This window comes from Serinus canaria, chromosome Z, assembly GCF_022539315.1.
Source record: "Serinus canaria isolate serCan28SL12 chromosome Z, serCan2020, whole genome shotgun sequence".
NCBI classification, from domain to species: domain Eukaryota; kingdom Metazoa; phylum Chordata; class Aves; order Passeriformes; family Fringillidae; genus Serinus; species Serinus canaria.
The window spans coordinates 8773406-8788306 of NC_066343.1; the positions used below are offsets into that span (position 1 = coordinate 8773406).

At 41.2% G+C, this 14901-nt stretch overlaps 1 protein-coding gene across 3 annotated transcripts in view; it reads left to right on the plus strand.

The window, feature by feature from the left end:
- Positions 1-14901, plus strand: part of RASGRF2 (Ras protein specific guanine nucleotide releasing factor 2) — a 128045-nt gene that overhangs the window by 88459 nt on the left and 24685 nt on the right. For all 3 annotated transcript variants that reach the window (XM_050987267.1, XM_050987268.1, XM_050987269.1), the window contains exon 18: positions 12309-12415. In XM_050987267.1, coding sequence (XP_050843224.1) covers positions 12309-12415 — 107 coding nt within the window. The remainder of the gene's footprint in view (positions 1-12308; positions 12416-14901) is intronic.

Sequence of the window (14901 nt, forward strand, 5' to 3'; positions counted from 1 at the left end):
GTGTGTCTTCTGTCCTCACTGTTCCCTGAAGCCTTCTGGCCATTTTGTGTTTTGGTGTTGTTTTTAAAATTGTATGGGTTAGTTTATTTATTTATTTATTTTATTTTGGGGATCTTTGGGGTTTGTTGCTGGTTGTTTGAGTTTGTTTTCCCAGGGTATGAGGCCTTAGCTCTTCTCCACTCCCCATCCCCCAGTTGTGGCTGGGATGCACTGAGACAAGCTGGGTAACATGCTCACAGCAAGGGCCTGTGCCCACACACTCTCCCAGAGCCAGCCATGAAGGACATGCAGTGATCCTCAGTGGAGAGCTCTGGCTACAGCATTTCAGCACTGCTGTCCCCCTACAGTGACAACTGTATAGAGTGAGAAGTTTGCAAAGCCCTGGACAGCCCCCACATGATGTACATTGCCTTTAACTCTCTTTAGATAAGCACCTAGGGCAGCACTGCCTGTGGTGGTCCTGAATTGTGAAAGAAACCTTCCTCTAAATTAGGATGGTTCAGTTTCTCATGCCTTTCAGCAGGGGCTTTTTAACTTACTGATTTTATTGCTATTATTTCCACTTATTTTACAGTTAACTGCTTTGATGATGTCAACTAAGCTGTGCTGCTTTCCCTATTGTTTAATTTATCTGCTTGGTTAAATATTAATCTCTACCTATCTTAAAAATATTCTTTCTGTTCTCTTTGAGAAAACCTGCATTTTAGTTGTTTATTTTAATAGCATGATAAAGATAAAAGAAACATGAAGTGAAAGTACAGAGTTAAATAAGGCACCCCATGTGCACAGCTTGGGGCCTGTATGGATGATGATATTCACAGTAGGGATAAATAGAGTAGGTTCTGTCTTTTACATGTCATTTCTCATCTGAGAGATGTGAGGGATGGCTCATGGCTTGCTGGAGTTGAAGTGCTCTGTAACCATTAATTGGCTGTTGCACACCTTATTCTTTTCCCAATTTATAAAAATAGTACATCAATACTAACAGATTCTAACACAGGAATGGACTTCAGCACGTTCTTTTCCTTCTGTTTATATACCTCTATAAAACTGGTTCCCGATTTCTGCTTTAATCAGTGACAAAATCCACACAGAAGTTATTTAGATCTGCTCCCACGTCTGCCTTATAATATGGAAAAGTCCCTACAGAGCTGTGAATGCGAGTGGTCTCACCCTACCAGGTACCCTGCTAATCCCTTGTTTTAGCTTTGCCATGAATAGTCCTGGAGCAGAGCTGCAGCTGCAGGGAGCCCCATCTCCTTAGCAGTGAATTCCTCCCCTCTCCAAGTCTGTCACACAGCCAGTGTCAAAACAAGCAGACAGACTGGAAACGTGGGAGAGGAACCTCCTGCCAAAATACTCACCAATCATCTGTAGTCTTGCTGCAGAAATCCTACAGATGTTACAGCAGTTAAGCAAGAGCAGTGTAATCTACACAGCACCCACACAAACCCTGGCACTAGATAAAAACAATTTACATGGAGAATTATTTCTTCCACCTGTGGCTTCTGGAACTTGTGAATTTCCCTGGTTTATTTTTGTACAATTCTTTGAGACATGTTGATGCTTTTTTTTTTTCATTCCTCATCTTTTTATTTACATCTGTTCTGCGCAGAATCAGAGCACAGTGCACATTAGTAAGTTTTTTCTTTAAAAATCATGCACTGATTTTTAAAGAAGAAACACCTTTTGGTGTTTATTTACCAAAACTGCTCTCCCTGCAGGCCCTCATACTTGTTAACACTCACAAGGTATGAAGGTGCTTTCTGTGACTTGAGGAAATTTGATTTTAAAATATCTGAACAGGTCTATGGATGAAGCCAGCTAAGCAAAATGATTACATTTTTGTTAACAATTAATATAGTAAAAAGTACTTGCATAAACATAGGAAACAGAGATTTCTTCTCTCCTGAGAATGTAATACAACTTGATGAAAAGTCATTGATTCCAAAAGCAGTCATTTTATTTTGAAGCTGTTCTATCAAACATAAGCTTCAAGGACATTGCTCTGACAAAAACTTAAATTCAAGACCTTAACTAATCTAGGGTGCTTTTCCTTTAACATTTGTACAAGACAGGTTAAAAGAACTCGGAGAAGCTCATGTCTTCCTCAGCTCAAGCTGGAGGATGAAGATCTCCCCACACGGACAGTTAATATTAGACACAAAGCAAATACTTCCACCCAAAGGAACGAGCTGTTCCCTAATGAACACAGCAGCTTTGTTTCAACAGCTCTGTCACACGATTTTAGCTGGCACACTGTATTTCCAGTGTGCCTCAAAGCTGCCTTCCTCCTCCTCCTCCTCCTCCAGCCCGCCGACCACGCTGCAGAGGAGGTCCCATTCCTCACCAGAACAAGGTGACACTGTGGGACAGGCTGGCAGTGGGATGGCAGCTGTGCTTGGCACGAGGGCCTGGCTTCCTCACTGCAAGCCTTTGTTTTTGGAGGCACGTATGAGAGGCAGAAGGTGGAAAAGAAAGGGGAAAAAAGAGTCTTTGGGGGAGTATCTCTGACAAATAATGATCTTCACATTGGGAAATCTGCCCTGGGCTAGCAAGAAGGAAAGATAGGTTTAATGTCTCTATTTTTAGTGATTTGAAGGAGCGATTAAAATGACAGCCTGAAGCTGCTACACAAAAAATGAATTGTATATATATGACCCCTTTCAATTAACTGACCGCACACAGCTCTGGTGCTAAATTTCCTTTGGCTTGAGTTATTTACCTCCTTCTCTTTTCATTAAGAAGAAATCTTAATCTAAATTGCTCTCAGTTTTAGGCTAGAAAAACTGATCTGACTGTTGACTAGAGCATTTCTTGGCATCCTCTGCTTTTGCATAGCTCTCACAGTCTGCCTGCAGAAGCGACCAGACCTTTCCAGCTGCAGCAGATTCTCACCGAAGCCAGTGCAAAACCTGCTCTGTTCATTTGCTGCAGGTGCTAAATGCCAGTGGTATCATCCTTCAGAGCAATGCAGTACACCTGGGCACTCCAGAGTGCCTCCTGTGCTGCTGCCATGTGCTCCCACTGCCTGTTCTGCCCTTTGGACAAGGCCTTTATTGCAGCCTGTGGGTTCTGGACTGATGGACCTGACATCGTGTCACTGCCTAGGGAGGGAGAGAGTTCCTTTCTGAATCTAAAACTTTGTAAAAAAAAGGTAGTTATGGGCTACATTTCACTGATTTTTAGTGCACTGGCTACATGCATAACCTGTGCCTCAGTGAAAGAAGAGATGTACAAAGGGAAGTGTGTACTCCATTTGCATTGTAAATGTCTGATTTATTTTGAGCTGGCTATCACTCTATTCTTGATCACTGCCTGGGATGAAACATTGCCCTTTCAATAGTTTCTGAAATGTAGAGCTGCCAAACCTCAATTTTGGAGCAGCTGAGTGTGGTTGAAGATAAGCAGTGTGGAAATACTTTGTGAAAGTGTCAAGTTCAGTAGCCACTGGAATGAGCATGGAAAGTTCTCCTCTCTCAGAGGTGCTGTAGGAATTTGTCAGCTGTAACATAACCCAAGTGTAACAGTAATAGCAAATAGAAATGGACCTTTGTAAATTACAGCTGTGGTTTCCAGAATGACAAATCTCTAGGAAGCTGTATAAGCACTGAGGTTGAGCCAGATGAGTCCTGAGAGCTCTCAGGCTGACACACTTTAGCCCTGCTTGATTACTCTCACTATATTAAGGGGGATGAAAATTAGCTGGAAGTAGTAATTCACGTTTCATAAAGATCCAGAGTGGGTCTTGTGTGGGTCTTTCCATTCTGATAAATCAGGCACAGCTTGATTAAGGCTGTTTATTTTAAAACATCAAAATTATCATGAGAAAGTTTCACGAAAGTTTTCAGGGAGAGCTGCTTGGCTTATTTTGGGTTGTGACCAGCGGAGCTGTTCTGCAGTCATTTGAACAACTTGCCAGCTCCCAGTGCGACAATATTTTTGTTTTGTTTGTTCTGGCAGAGGCACTAATTGGAGTAATGGAACACAGAGCTCGTGCCAAGTGATGGCAGGGAGCTCAGGCCTCGTGTGTGTTGGGAGGGGACACGGTGGCTGCTCCTGCTGCTGCCAGGTGCACTCAGCCTTCAGCTCAGGGATGTGACTTGGAGGGGCAGCACAACGTGGGCAGACACTCCCAGGGGCATCCCGCTGGCCTCCGAGATGGAAAACTCTGCACAAACACACTTGATGCTTTAAACAGATGCAGAATTCCCCTGGCTGCCACTGTCTTGCACACACAGACGTACATATAGTTCTGCTTACAAGGGTGTCAGCTGTCCTGTTCAGGGAGAATTTCCCTGATTCTGAGCACAGGAATAATAAAGTGGCATTACACCATCACGTTTCCTGAGATGGAGATTCTGGTGCGTGCAGCTGAGTTACTATGGGATTTGGCAAAGACTAGAATTAAGTGAGGCTTTTAAGGGAAATATTTGCTTTCTTTTTTCCATTGTGAGAGGACAGGCTGAGAGAGATTTCCTTGTTACGTGAAAGGCAAGCAAACAATATCTGATGTGATTTCGAGCTGGATTCTACATTGTGTGGCTGGCTGGGTAATCCAGACCTGTGCTGTGCTAAATGCCTCAAATTGCATCAGTGGCGACATGCTGACCTTTGGAAAGGTATATATTTCTTCCTCAATTTGTCTAAAAGTATCCATGTCTGAAGCACAACTGGAAAATGTGTGTCATTTTGTAGTTGATTCTCAGTGTGGTGCCACAAATATTGCTGTTTATAATAGTAATTCTGCACTTCAGTAATAATTTGGGCTATAACATCTCAGTCCTCTACTGGGAAAACTTTGTGGAACTTCTTCCTCCTGACTCCAGACGTGAAAGAAAACAATTTTGGTGGTGATATCCCAAGTGAAAATGAAGATAAGACTTTTTAAGCAGTTGCTAGAAGACTGCAATTTTATCTGTTCTTCCTCAGGTTATGGTAAAACTCCAGATTTGAGTCTAGGGTCACCTCATCTGCTGTCAGAGACAGGATGCCATCAAATCGTGCCCTCCTTATCAATTCTGCTTGTGCTCTGACTCTCCCAGTGCCACTCTTCTGACAGGGATTTAAGGTGTTTAATTCCCAGAAAATAAAGAGGTAGGATCTGGTAACCTTCCTTGGTCCTTTACACAGGACAACCAAGTCCTTGTCATTTTTGTGTAACTAATGGCTCTAAGCAGGAACTGGGGAAGTGAGCACTGGTTCCCTGTGGAGAGCACATTTTAATGAATTTCCCAGACCCACTTCTGCAGATTCACAGAGGCTTGAGGCCTGCACATTGGAATTCCTTGAAGTTCCCATCTCATTTAAAAAGCTCCGTGTGGGAAACGTTCCCTGAGTTACTCCACAGCTGACACTGTTCTCCACTGGAAATGGTTGTGTGACACAGAAATGTCAGTTTAGCCCCGAGCAGTGTCCCTTTCTGAGGCTGCAGGGTTGTCATGAGCTGCCCAGGGGCTGTCACCAAAGCAGAGTGGCCAGGGCTGTGCCTGATGTGGGGTCTCTGAGGGGTTGGCATCATCAGGAGCTGTCTGTGCCCTGGCGGGGGGCAAATGGGATCCCTGTTCCAGGCTGCTCAGTCACAAAGTTTAATAAAAAACATTGATGTGCAGTTTTAGATAATTGGCTAAACAGTTGAATCCTATTTGCAGTTTGCTCAGACAATGGCTTGAAAATTAAAGTTTCGCTTCAAAACTGATCCCTGCTCTGGGAATTAAGAAATAGGAGAAAATGGTGATTTTTTTCCCCCTCCAGTTTAGCATAAATTAGGATCTCCTGGTTTGGCTTATGTGTTCCTTATTTTGAGTTAGTCTCTTACTCTTTTGGAGGACCTGACTACTCAGGAAATAAGTATTTTCACTGGACATTTCCTGAGTTACAGAGCAGTGAAACATTTGTTTCCTGACCCATTGGAGTAAGTCCTGAGCAGCTGAAGTGGTGTGGGGAGAGAAGTTTGGGGAGGATTTTTATGCCTTTTTTCTTTCCTTTTATTCCCACTGCACCCAAGTTTGGCATACATAATTAATATTAGTTGAAGCTTCCAATATGACCCAGTCCTAAATGGTCTGAAAGCTGCTTGTGAGACAGACATGTTGTTCAGAGATTTTTTTTGTGACTGGTGTGCATCCTGCCAGCTTTTGTTTTTCATGACAGTCAACTCTCTGTTCACAGATGGTCTGAAAAATGATACATTTGGCTCCTTGCAATTATCGCCTCCTTTCCATTTAACCTTTATTCCCATTGACATTATAAAAATATGAATAATCTCACAAACTACTTCCTTCAACTTTCATGAATCAAAGGTAAAATTTCCAAAAGCCATTTTATGTAATTTCCTCTTTTTGTCTGTACATTGTCACAACCTGTATTTAAACTTTTTCTTTGTGGTACAGAGCACTTTAAGCATCTGAAAGCTTCCTTTGAATAGTTCTTGAAAAGACTGTGAACATTATGCATTAAATATCTGCTGTACTCTTCCTCATATTGATGATAGAGCAAGTTAAAAGTGTAGATGAAGTGTCATTAAGGAAACCAAGAGCTAGGGATCATTTCAGATGCAGAAAAACATCAATAGGTAAAAAATGCTTATCTCCTCCCAGAAAGATAAGAGATGCAAAAGGAGCACAGACAAATGTATAAATGTATAAGAAATATCAGCTGCAGTGTTGCCATTCTTGTCACTGTTTATAGCAGATAATTCAAACATTATTGCAGTGAAAAAAAAGAAGTCTAAGGTGCACTAAAGATTTGCCAATATAATTGTTAAGGGCTGCTCAGAAAGGCTCTTCTTTGTCAGTTGTTCCCTATAGATTTTTATGTAAGTTGTAGGGCAAAAAAAAAAAAGTGCTGTCACAGTGCACATTTTCCATGGTATTCAGAAACCTGAGAGCACAACTGGCAGCAACAGCCTTTGGAATTCAGGATCTGCTCCTTCCTACAGATAAATCTATAAACAAAAGCCCAAGATTTGGGTGGTTTTGTCCAAGGCTCCGCCAGGAAACCTGGGCTTGTGAGTTTACCCCTGGATGCACACAAAAACACTTCTTGGTTGCAAAAAAAAATGGGATTTTGAAAATGTATACAAGTGGTTTTGGTTATGACATTAACCCCTTGTTGTCTCTCTTTGCTGGTGCTGAAAGAAGAGAAGGACAGAATTGTTCTCGTATTGCTGCTGAACCAAGCACTGTGCATTTTTGCATTTTACTTTAAGATGAGTTACTAATTTTTAATAATAAATTGTGTAATTCATAACAGCAAGTATGTTTTCAGTGTTTAGCAGTTTTTAAATATATTTTTTTCAAGAGTGAAGTTGATGTGCTCTCCTGAGAGAATATTTCTATTAAAAAAACCCAGAAATCTCAAGAGTGTGTGCTAATTATAGCTATAGCAGCAACCCTGTTTTTAAGGACTTTTGAAGGACAGATCTTCAAATTTGAATATTTCTGTGAGCTTAAAGGAATATTTTCATTCTTTGTGGTAGTCATGCTTTAAGCATAAAATCTCAAAGATTATAGTAATTCTCAGAGACAGACATAGTGCTATTATGAGGAGATAAAATACATTCTTGATCCTGAAGGTATTCTTTAGCCACTTACCTTTCTCTCCCAACCATTAAACTGAAATTATTTTCAGTTTAGACTGATGTATTTTTAGACCTCTGGATTTAATCCAAGTTTACTGCATAATCTTGACACGAGTGCTTTATCTCAATGCTGTGTTCTTTAAATTTCTCTGATTAGACGAAGCCTTTCTAAATCAAGGATCATTTAAAAATAGTTAACCAACCTTTCCCTTAAATATTTTGCAGAAATTAAACGCAGTCACTAGGTCTCTATCTGTGTTACACTCTTGTACATCAGCTGGTCCATGTGAATCCCTGGGATTTACCTTACTAAAACCATAATCCCTTGACTTGATTTGATAGTTAGATTGTATGTGTGGCAGAGGCTTTAGGCAGAAGAATCAAATACATACTTGGAATTATTTCTGACGTGGGTGGTTGCAGCAGGGATTTTCAGTGGCATATTTCTTAGAACAAAATGAGTTCATATGTTCCAAGGACCAGTGAAAGTGAAAATAAATGCCTGAAATGCATTGGACTCTGGATTGCTCCTGGTTCCTAACAGTCAGTTCTGGTGCTGAATTAGTTTGTAACCCTTTGTGGAACAAACTCAAAGCCTGGCATAGTGAATGATTAAATATTCCTCTCGTATGAACAGGAGGCTGCTGCTAAATGTTACAGTTGGTGCTCTCAAGCCTCAGATTGCTCATATAAAACCCCACAGAATGGTTTAGGTTGGGAAGGAAGTCTAAGATCATTCAATAATCATTGAGAACAAAAAGGACTATATTATTGAGCAAATACACTTTTTTTACACATTGAGTGGGATCTCATCACCTTCATCCTTCCTTTCACCACGGTTCATATGGTTTCCTTTTCCAGCTCTGCCATTCTTCAGCTGGCTACTGTAAGACAGTCCAGTATCATAAATTAACAAATAGAGGAGGGCAGGATCGCTGGCAGTTTAGGTTTCTTACCAACGCTACAATTCTCACTTTTGACATGTTTCTGTGCAAATGTGTGAAACCCATTTACCTACTTGAGAATGCATGACCAGCAAGGATGGGAATCTACAAACACTCATCCAAACTTTTTTAGGTATGTGGAGGTAAGAAAGATATATTCCCTTTTTGGGGGCTTCTTATGCATTGGGAAGCCTTTTCTTTTGTGCTGCATATATTGGAGAGGCCTTTTCAGTTCTCCTCTGTGGATGAAAGCTGCTGTGCCCCAAGCCTGGGGTTTTTGGTATTTGTTCTTTATGCAGGTCAGAAAGCAGCACTGCTGCTTGCAGAGGGGTCAGGAATCAAGCCAGGCTGAGTGGTGAAGCTGGCCTACAACTCTGGGGTGTATCTGATGGATATTACCAGATGGCTATCAGATTCTATTATTTATTATTTTGATAATGTCTATGGATATGATTGATTATTTGTCACGTGCCTGCTGGGCCCTAAATGTTCTCCTTCCGCATCCCTGGGACTCTCTGGGGCTTGCTGGGGTCTCCCCAAAGTCTGGATTGTGATTTTCTCTAATTGCTGGGTGCTAACACACCTTCAGTGAGAGACTCCAGGGTGGTTCATTGAGACTGCCACATCAAATCAGCCTCTGAACTGAATTTTTTGGCTGGGAAAGACACCAGAAGCTTCATGACTCTGAACAACTTGCACCAGTTCTTGTGAACTGATTTCTCTTTGTGTAGATAAACCCTTAAAAGTGGATATTATTATTATACCATCAAAGTTTTGGATAAGTTAATTACTATGGTCAGGAACCATATGCTGTTTTATTAATCTCAGGCTAATCTTAGAATGGTTTGGTTTGGAAGGAACCCTAATGACATCTTGTTCCAGCCCCCTGCCATGGGCAAGGACACCTATTGGATACAGAAATGCTGTAACTGGAGGGAGAGGTTTTGACATCTTAACTGAAATAGGAAAGAAAATGTGCATGTTTAATTTCTTTAAAGTATATGGTGCAGAAGTTACTGTGGTAAAACATTTCCTCTGGGGTGAGGTGGATTTTAAAGGTGCAATACTGTAATTCATCTCTCTATCCAGCACATACTTTTTTAAATCTTGGGTAATAGTGGAAGCTATAAAAGTATTAGCTTTTTGATAAAGTGTTTAATGTGGAGATTTATGTCTATTCAGCACCATATTTTTAATCTTTGGTAATAGAGGAAGCTTTAAAATTTCAGGTTTTTATTGAAGTGCACAAAAGAAAATATGCAAAGGTGAGACTGGATTTTTTGCATAACACAATCTGAAGACAGGTACATGAACAGAGTGATTAAATAGTATTGAAAGAAGTAATTCAGTGAAACTAGCAATGCTGTCAGGTTAACTTTGTGTTTGACAGCCTGTGGTAAAAGTTCTGTATCACCATTATGTGAAGATACTATTTGTGGCACCAGTGCATATTAATTTCAACAGATAATGGTGAAAAACATTTCTTGAAGGTAGCACTCACTGAGGCAGCTGCCCACTTAGATGATTAATAATTAGAAATACTGCTGGCATTTCTAATGTGGAAAGATTGCTTCCTTCAGGAGAGGAACACATATTTACCCTGGATTGTTTCAGGTTGTCTCACCATCAGGTCTGGATGTGGGCAGGTCCACCCAGAATCCCAATTAAATTATTTGTTATTGTCGCACAACAAGATGTGTAGAGGGGTGGAAGGAGCTGGGGGGGTCAGCCTGGAGGTTTGCACAAGTCCCTGACAGGAGGGGCCAGCTGTGCTCAGCTCAGTTCCTCTCTCACACAAATGGAGATCTCCATTTATGGGTTCAGCACATCAACATGAAGAGCAGAGAGTGTGGGTCTGGGTGAACGTGTGCCTCATTCTTTGCAGCTAGCTAATTACTGCTTAAAAATTGATGAAATTCTGAGGGCCATACAGGTTTGCTGAAGTGATCTCTGGAGGCTTTAATTTTTTCCTTCCTTCTTTTTTTTTTTTTTTTTTTTAGCTCACTGAAAACTGTCTCTGTAGGCTTCTTTCTCTTTTTCTCCCAGCTTACTGAAGTTATTTTCCTTAATGTTACCTTGGTAAAGACTTTGCTGCTTTAATATATAATTTTCATTGTGACTTTCATTGCTGCAATTAAGTGGCTAATTGAACAGTTTATAATGGCTGTTCCTAATTGCTTCTGCAATAGGTTAACTGTGAAAGGCATAGAAAATTAACATACAAAATGTTGCCTGTGTTACCTTTTGCTGAAAAAAGCCTTGGAGATTTTCTTTATTTTTTTTTCTTTATGGGCAAAAAAACCTGCTTAAAATGCTTCAATATTAAACTATCTTTCATATTGAATCTTAGGTGCCATCTACAGTGTAATATGCTATAGTTTAAAAATGCCAATGAAATGTAAGTGTAGATAGAAAATCCATTTGGGGTTGAGGTCTCACCTGCAGTAAAAAATGTGAGACTGCAGTTAGACACTTCCTGTCTTGCTTATCTTGCCAAAATTACAGAGCAGGAATTTGGACTTTCTGGATTCTATTGTAAGAATAGAGCAAAACTATTACAAGCCTCCAGAAACCCCTCCAATGGGTTTATCACAGAAGAAATAGAACTTTAATCTGGCTGTGCTATTTATAATACAACATGGGCTTTTGAGCAGCTTTTATGCCAAAAAAATAGTAAAGTACAGGTCATATGGGAGGGTGTTCCCAGCTGTTCCTGGACTGTGCAATAAGTGGAATGGAGAGCAGCACAATGCAAGAGCAAATCTGACAAAAACTGAGAAAAATGCAAGCTTCTCAAGCCTGTCTTCAGAGTTATCATTGTCAAAAAGACATTTAGGGGCTTAGTGTAGCAATTTCATTATTATTAAAATATTATTATAATAATCATTTTAGCATATGGATTTTATTTTTTATATACTACAGCAGAATGAAAAGAGAAGCAGTAATATGAATGTAGGGAGAAGGTTTCTTGTTTATTATTAAAACTATTTCTTTATAAGTAAATATTGCTGAAAAAAAAAAGGGGGAAAAAATTCTGTTCATAACACATGAGCGGGGAAATGCTGCATCTGGAAAATGTTAGTTTTCAGGCAGCTGTGTCTGAAAACCATAAATGTGTTTTCCATATATCTTCCCATTTTCTTGTCATTGGTGGTAAAAAACCCCAAATAAGTTATTTGAAGTATTGATTACTAGAGCCTGTACAATCCTGCTCTTGAAAAGGAAGATTTCTTGTGCTGACCTTTTTCTCCTCTGTGCTTAAACTGTTCTCCTCCCCTTGCTCTTCAGTAGTTCTGAAATTTACCTGTTTCCCTCTCTAAGTCATACTGACTTTTCAAATCTCTTTGATTATAGGCCTAGCTTTGGTCTGGTCTTTTTCCTTGCTGTAAATGTCTTCCATACTGAAAAACAAAAGGAAATCCTTCTTTGTTTTCGGGGGTTTTTCATTCACTTTATTTCTTGGTGCACTTTATTTTATTTCTTCCGTGCTGAAGGGAAGCCTTGAAATTTAATTGCAATTATTCTTCACCTTTCTAAAGCTGAGTGCTGACCCCGGGAGGTGTCTGTGTTGTGATGGGCAAGGCTGTGTTGCACTGATGCTGCACAATTTCTTTGGTCTAGACGTTCCCATTTCACCGTCTGTTGGGTGCCTTTCCATTTATGGCACACAAATATCCTGCAAGCCTTCAGTTTACCCAAGTCACCTCAATTGTAATTTAATTTTTATGCCTTTTAAATCTTCCCCATCCCTTTGACTGCAGCACGGGTTTGTTTGTGTGCAGGGTTCAACAACTCGGAGCGCACGTGCGACAAGGAGTTCATCATCCGCAGGGCCGCCACCAACCGCGTCCTCAACGTCCTGCGCCACTGGGTCTCCAAGCACTCACAGGTACCCCCTCAAACTCACAGGGGCAGTGTCTCACACTGCTCCTGCCACTGGCAGCCCTGCCCAGCTGCTCTGCCTGGGGTAAACAACTCCTGCTTCCATGCAGAAGTTTATCCATTTATTTAATTGCGGTGAACTGTGCGCGGGAAACCACGTCCACGGGTCTGGTCCGTGATGGCAAAATGGTGTTGGCAGGGGAGGGAGGGAAAGAAACACAAGTGGTTTGTGCAATATCATAGAAAAAATATGCTTTAGGCTGCCAGGTGGGAAAATTTGCTGGGAGAATTTGACATGGATGCAGAGGAGTGTTGAAAATAGGGAAGGGAAGTTCCTGGAAGTTCTGGGAAGGGAAAGAGAGAGAGAGCGCAAGAAAGAGAGAAGAGCAAGAAGGGAAGGGGGGAAGGAAAGGGAGGGAGGAGGGAGGGAGGGAGGGGATGGAGGGAGGGAGGGAGGGAGGGAGGGAGGGAGGAGGGAGGGAGGGACGGGGGGAGGGAGGGAGGGACGGAGGGAGGGAGGGAGGGAGGGAGGAAGGAAGGAGGAAGGAAGGAAAGGAAGGAAGGAAGGAAGGAAGGAAGGAAGGAAAGGAAGGAAGGAAGGAGGAAAGGAAGAAAGAAGGAAGGAAGGAAGGAAGGAAGGACCAGGAAGAGCTAGGAAGGAAGGAAGGAGGATAGGAAGGAAGGAAAAAAGGACAGGTGGACGGAAGGCAGGAAGGAAGGAATGGAAGACGGAAGGAAGGAAGGAAGGAAGCAGGAAGGAAGGACAGGAAGGAAGGAAGCGGAAGGGAAGCAGGAAGGAAGGAAGGAAGGAAGGCAAGGAAGGAAGGAGGAAGGAAGGAAGGAAGGAAGGAAGGAAGGGAGGAAGGAAGGCAGGAAGGAAGGAGGAAGGAAGGAAGGAAGGAAGGAAGAAGGAGGAAGGAAGGAAGGAAGAAGGAAGGAAGGAAGGAAGGAAGGAGGAAGGAAGGAAGGAGGAAGGAAGAAGGAAGGAAGGAAGGAAGGAAGGAAGGAAGACTTTTGTACACCTTGTGCAGATGGTGGTTCATGGCTCTTGCAGACTGCTTTGTCACTTGAGGCTGCTAATAAAGGACACTTCATCTCAAACGCTAACTGCAGCAATGTCAAACTCTCTTATGTGAAATCAATTCCCTTTTCCCATCTAAAGGGTTTAATTTTCGTAGAGGCTAAGTTTGCTAGAGAATTAACTCAGTAAGAGGTGTAAGTGGGAAAATTGGTTTGTTTGAAAAGCTGAACAGCCCAGAAGAGATTACTGAAATCTATCTTGGTATCACGGGAGTGATTAATCATTTCAAGTTACTGGGAGCAGCCTATGTACACCAAGTTTTGACTCCCTGTTAAATTAAAGTCAGAATCAAGCAAATATTGAGCTGTAACAGAAGTGACAGCAGACTTTTATTACAGTTTGTGTTACTCTAGGTACTTATTGTGTTCCAGTTCATATTTAATGTCTTCTATGACTAGAGCTGATCCTCTATGCTAATTAAAATTTGTGTGATTGTGGAAATGTGGAAACTTCTATCTATGTTAGGCAATGACTACAAGTAGCTTCACTGAATTTTTTTGCAGTTGCTTTTGCATCATGTTTACGATTGGTATTGTAAAAATACCAGTAAAAATATGTAGAGGACAAAAATAATGAGTAATAGTTCATTGTGCATTTTCAAAGTGGAAGCTGTTACCTGCACTCCCTGATCTCTCAGTGCCATTTATTTTTTCCATGGCAGAGGTGTCAGATTTTAATTCTTTAGCTCTCCTAGTCCGTTGTTCTTCCAATATAGCAAATAATTCAAAATGCAAGAGCTTTGGCCTGGAAAGTAAGAAATGCTACAGCAGCAGAGCATATAATCAGATTTTTGTGTTGTTTACTTGTGAGACTAGGGAGAGAGAAAGGACAGGCCTGAGCAAACCAGAAAAGACTGACTAGTTGCTGCCAAAAAATATGGGACAGGACTACTTTAAGGAGGACTAGTGAAGAATTATTGTCTGGCTAAACAATGTGAAATGTTGGCAGCACAGATGTAGAATCCTGGGAGAGCAGTAGCTGCAAGCTTATTTTACAGTAACAACACAAACTGCGGATCCTGAGCCACCAGTGTCTGGTGAGGGAATCCTGATTCAATTTCCAAAATGACAAAACAATGTAAGCATTGAAATTCTGTAAGAACAACAGACCTGGCAAAAACTTTTAGACTTTTTAAGGTATTTGCATTGCTCTCTGGGTACTCAGAAACCTTGGTTGAGTTATCCTTCATCTTCATGAGCAGTCAAGAGCAGGTTTGATTCTCAAAAGAAAGAGTAGATTTTATTCTAAAAAAATCCAAACAACGACACCACCACCAACAACACCACCAACAAAACAAAAACAAACAAGCAAAAACCAAACAAACCCCAAACCCTAAGCAACAACAAGCAAAAAAAAACCCCAGCTTACAGAGTAAGTGAAAAGAAGTAAAAATAAGTGGATGTTTGCAAAGA